Source organism: Notolepis coatsorum (assembly GCF_963971535.1).
Source record: "Notolepis coatsorum genome assembly, chromosome: 14".
In the NCBI taxonomy this organism is placed as follows: Eukaryota; Metazoa; Chordata; class Actinopteri; order Aulopiformes; family Paralepididae; genus Notolepis; species Notolepis coatsorum.
Genome location: NC_140178.1, coordinates 1,493,657 through 1,499,656, shown reverse-complemented (window position 1 = coordinate 1,499,656; position 6,000 = coordinate 1,493,657). Strand labels below are relative to the sequence as shown.

Sequence of the window (6,000 nt, the reverse complement as noted above, 5' to 3'; positions counted from 1 at the left end):
TACATTTGAAAAAGAAACACAACGTTGATTAATACGGTCTGTATTGATCGATTGATGATAAAACAGCGGGGGACCCTACAGTTTAACAGGGTAAATAAAGACCTTTCTGATGGTGAGAGGAAGCAGCCTGTTAGCTCACTGGCTGAGTGTGAAACTCACAGGCAGATGTTGGCGTGAGGAGACAGCATGTAGACGTTGTTCTCACAGAGCGGGTACACGATGATGGCCTTGCCCCAGTACACCAGGTGGGCAGCGATCTGGAAGATCTGGAGGAAACAGAGAAACACAGTTATTAGAGACTCAGGAGAGTCCAGCGCTCCACCAGGGGGCTCCACCAGGGGGCTCCACCAGGGGGCTCCACCATCTCCCCCACTTCCAACATCTTACTGGGTTCAAAAAGGATGTCTGGTGCGGCTGGGTGGCGCAGCGGACATTGCGCTCGTCACCAACGCAAGAGACACCGGTATCGAATCCGGCTGTCAGCGTTGCCTCCGGCTTGGGCCGGCCGTCATACTGGCTGAATTGGCAGAGTCAGTGGGTGGAAGTCGATGGGTGGTAATCTGGACGTTGTGAACAGCGACTCCTACAGGTCGGTTGGGGGACGCCTGCACAGCAGAGACAGGAAATGGCGGGGGCAGTGTGAGCCTCCCACACGTTACACCTCGCCACTGAGAGTCCACGCTGGCAGGTGAAAAGATGTGACTGGCTGCCTCCTCGTGTGCCGGAGGGGACACGTGATGCAAGGCTTCTATCCTCCCTACAACCAGCCAGTGGGGGGCACATGCGAGCAACGATCAAGACAGGGGAGGGGAGAATTGGCACGGCTAAATTGGGATGGGAGAACATTTGTAAAAAATTGAGAAAAAGTTAAAAAAAAATAAAGAAAAAAAAATTATTTCTGGATCTGGAGGACTAATCAGCCATCAACATAATATATATACAGTGCGTGCGGCCCATAAGTCTTGGACAGTGAACACTTTTTGTGGTTTTGTCTCTGTACTCTGTACGTCGTTGGACTATCACTATGAGGTTAAAGGTCAGACTTTGAGCTATAATTTTGAGTTTGTTTACATCCATATCAGGTGACCTGTGTAGGAATGCAGCCATCTTTATACACAGCCCCCCCCCCCCCCCATTTTAGGAGTCAAATGAACATAAACTTAAATAAAGTCATCATATTTCAGATTTGGTTGCAAATTATTTGCGATCAATAACCGCCTGAAACCTGTGATCCTTAAGTCATTCATCAAATTATTCTGTCTTTACATTTAGCTTTTAAGAAAGTGACATACAAGTTGAGTGCATAGTAATATAGACATATTAACATAGTAGATAGTAGTATAGACATATTAACATAGTAGATAGTAGTATAGACATATTAACATAGTAGGTAGTAATATAGACATATTAACATAGTAGATAGTAGTATAGACATATTAACATAGTAGATAGTAGTATAGACATATTAACATAGTAGATAGTAGTATAGACATATTAACATAGTAGATAGTAGTATAGACATATTAACATAGTAGATAGTAGTATAGACATATTAACATAGTAGATAGTAGTATAGACATATTAACATAGTAGATAGTAGTATAGACATATTAACATAGTAGATAGTAGTATAGACATATTAACATAGTGCATAGTAGTATAGACATATTAACATAGTAGGTAGTAATATAGACATATTAACATAGTAGATAGTAGTATAGACATATTAACATAGTAGGTAGTAGTATAGACATATTAACATAGTAGATAGTAGTATAGACATATTAACATAGTAGATAGTAGTATAGACATATTAACATAGTAGATAGTAGTATAGACATATTAACATAGTAGATAGTAGTATAGACATATTAACATAGTAGATAGTAGTATAGACATATTAACATAGTAGATAGTAGTATAGACATATTAACATAGTAGATAGTAGTATAGACATATTAACATAGTAGATAGTAGTATAGACATATTAACATAGTAGATAGTAGTATAGACATATTAACATAGTAGATAGTAGTATAGACATATTAACATAGTAGATAGTAGTATAGACATATTAACACAGTAGATAGTAGTATAGACATATTAACATAGTAGGTAGTAGTATAGACATATTAACATAGTAGATAGTAGTATAGACATATTAACATAGTAGGTAGTAGTATAGACATATTAACATAGTAGATAGTAGTATAGACATATTAACACAGTAGATAGTAGTATAGACATATTAACATAGTAGATAGTAGTATAGACATATTAACATAGTAGATAGTAGTATAGACATATTAACATAGTAGATAGTAGTATAGACATATTAACATAGTAGATAGTAGTATAGACATATTAACATAGTAGGTAGTAGTATAGACATATTAACATAGTAGGTAGTAGTATAGACATATTAACATAGTAGATAGTAGTATAGACATATTAACATAGTAGGTAGTAGTATAGACATATTAACATAGTAGATAGTAGTATAGACATATTAACATAGTAGATAGTAGTATAGACATATTAACATAGTAGATAGTAGTATAGACATATTAACATAGTAGGTAGTAGTATAGACATATTAACATAGTAGATAGTAGTATAGACATATTAACATACTAGGTAGTAGTATAGACATATTAACATAGTAGGTAGTAGTATAGTCATATTAACATAGTAGGTAGTAGTATAGTCATATTAACATAGTAGATAGTAGTATAGTCATATTAACATAGTAGATAGTAGTATAGACATATTAACATAGTAGATAGTATAGACATATTAACATAGTAGGTAGTAATATAGACATATTAACATAGTAGATAGTAGTATAGACATATTAACATAGTAGATAGTATAGACATATTAACATAGTAGGTAGTAATATAGACATATTAACATAGTAGATAGTAGTATAGACATATTAACATAGTAGATAGTAATATAGACATATTAACATAGTAGATAGTAGTATAGACATATTAACATAGTAGATAGTAGTATAGACATATTAACATAGTAGATGAGTATAGACATATTAACATAGAAGATAGTAGTATAGACATATTAACATAGTAGATATAGTAGTATAGACATATTAACATAGTAGATAGTAGTATAGACATTTAACATAGTAGATAGTAGTATAGACATATTAACATAGTAGATATAGTAGTATAGACATATTAACATAGTAGATATAGTAGTATAGACATATTAACATAGTAGATAGTAGTATAGACATATTAACATAGTAGATATAGTAGTATAGACATATTAACATAGTAGATAGTAGTATAGACATATTAACATAGTAGGTAGTAATATAGACATATTAACATAGTAGATATAGTAGTATAGACATTAACATAGTAGGTAGTAGTATAGACATATTAACACAGTAGATAGTAGTATAGACATATTAACATAGTAGTAGATAGATCACAAAGAATCTCATGGTAATCCGACACACAGAGAGAGAGAGAGAGAGAGAGAGACATATACACACACACACACACACACACACACACACACACACACACACACACACACACACACACACACACACACACACACACACACACACACACACACACACACACACACACACACACACACACACACACACACACACACACACACACACACACACACACACACACATACATACATACATACATACATACATACATACATACATACATACATACATACATACATACATACATACATAATCCCCATGAGGAGAACATTAAATTATAAGTTAGTAGCGGCAGGCACACACTTTCTTGGAAACTCACAGATCTATTTCCAGTAATAACACATGCTGTCCACTAGATGGCAGTATGACACCATTAATATTGCAACCCATGTGACTTGCACTGCCTGAACACAACCTGTCCCTTACAAGATTGCAGTCCATTATAATATCATAATTGCAACTTTGGGAATGTACTTATAAGATACTATGTGCAATTATGAGGACCATCTTCTATACTACATCAAATACTACATCTATATGAATGTGATGAAATGCACAACATGATTGTATGTAATGCTATGTGCTGCATGAGCCGTTTTCAAGCAGAGCACACTATGACAAAAGCAAGACAGCCGTCTGAATATACCTGCATACAATCCTTCTATATACCTACTGATACACCTACATGTCACCATATAACTCTGCATGATAGCATGTACAATAATGCTGTATATACCGTATATATATATTTATGCTTACTGTATCATTATATATATATATATATATATATATATATATATATATATATATATATATATATATATATATATATATATATATATATATATATATATATATCCACATCTGTCTGTACATACCTGATTATAATCATTTTACATATCTGTAGATACTATATCTGTACATATCTCTTACCTACTCTTACTAGTTACACTGCTGGCCAGTATGACTTACTACCATAGTGTCTTTATACCTGTATCACTGTACATATTAATACTATATCTATATCTGTACATATCTCTTACCTACTCTTACTAGTTACACTGCTGGCCAGTATGACTTACTACCATAGTGTCTTTATACCTGTATCACTGTACATATTAATACTATATCTATATCTGTACATATCTCTTACCTACTCTTACTAGTTACACTGCTGGCCAGTATGACTTACTACCATAGTGTCTTTATACCTGTATCACTGTACATATTAATACTATATCTATATCTGTACATATCTCTTACCTACTCTTACTAGTTACACTGCTGGCCAGTATGACTTACTACCATAGTGTCTTTATACCTGTATCACTGTACATATTAATACTATATCTATATCTGTACATATCTCTTACCTACTCTTACTAGTTACACTGCTGGCCAGTATGACTTACTACCATAGTGTCTTTATATCTGTATCACTAGCATTAACACTGAATTAATACATTAATTAATACATATGAACAACTCTGTACATACATCGGATTAGCTCTATTAATTAGTAGTTATACTCATTTATATATTTTATACCCACTTTAATCTCCTGTACATCAATCAATCAATCAATCAATCAAATTTATTTGTATAGCACGTTTAAACATGATGCTTGTCAACCAAAGTGCTTCACATAGCTAAGCTAAGTACAAAGAAAAGTGTAAAATAAACAGAAAATAAAATAAAATCAACGGATAGACAAAGGAAAAACAGAACAACACGTCAACAAGTACGGCCAGAGTCAGAGTGAGTCAGGGAAGGCCAGGCGCTATAGGTGGGTTTTGAGTTTTGATTTAAAAGACTCGATGGAGGGGGCAGATTTAATGGACATGGGGATGCTGTTCCAGAGGTCAGGGGCTGCGACCGCAAAAGCACGTGAAATTAGACCTACGGGTGGTTAAGAGACCCTTATCAGCCGATCTGAGGGCCCTGGCGTTGATATAGGGGGTGAGGAGGTCTGCTAGGTAAGCAGGGGCTTTACCATTAAGGGCTTTGTACACCATTAAGAGGACCTTGAATTCTATTCTAAAGCGCACCGGGAGCCAGTGGAGGGAGGCAGGAACAGGGGTGATGTGAGCTCTCTTCCGGGTACCTGTGAGCAGTCTAGCGGCAGCGTTTTGGGGCAGTTGTAGACGGGCTATGGTGGATTTATTAAGCCCCAGGTACAGGGAGTTACAGTAGTCTAAGCGTGAGGATATGAAGGCGTGAATTACTCTTTCCAGGTACATTGTATATTACTGTTGCACTTTACTGTTACATTTGCACTCTGGTTGGATGCCAAACTTCTTTCTGTTGTACTGTACTTGTGCTGTATGATGACAGTACATTATAATCTAATCTAGGGAGGTTTAGTGAGTTTTCCCCTCATCTTCATCTTCATCATAATGTCTGGGAGTGTCGCATATTCGGATTTCATGGTGTTTTTTCTGTTGGTGGTTTATTGTGATGTTTCTTCTCGACTTGTTCAAAGAAGACGTGTACGGCCCATGTGA

The 6,000-nt window shown here is 35.4% G+C and overlaps 1 protein-coding gene across 4 annotated transcripts in view; it reads right to left on the bottom strand.

The window, feature by feature from the left end:
• The window catches only part of nprl3 (NPR3-like, GATOR1 complex subunit), a 285,213-nt gene that overhangs the window by 236,590 nt on the left and 42,623 nt on the right, over positions 1-6,000 (bottom strand). For all 4 annotated transcript variants that reach the window (XM_084329526.1, XM_084329527.1, XM_084329529.1 and 1 more), the window contains one exon: positions 160-266. In XM_084329526.1, the coding sequence (XP_084185652.1) occupies positions 160-266 (107 nt within the window). The remainder of the gene's footprint in view (positions 1-159; positions 267-6,000) is intronic.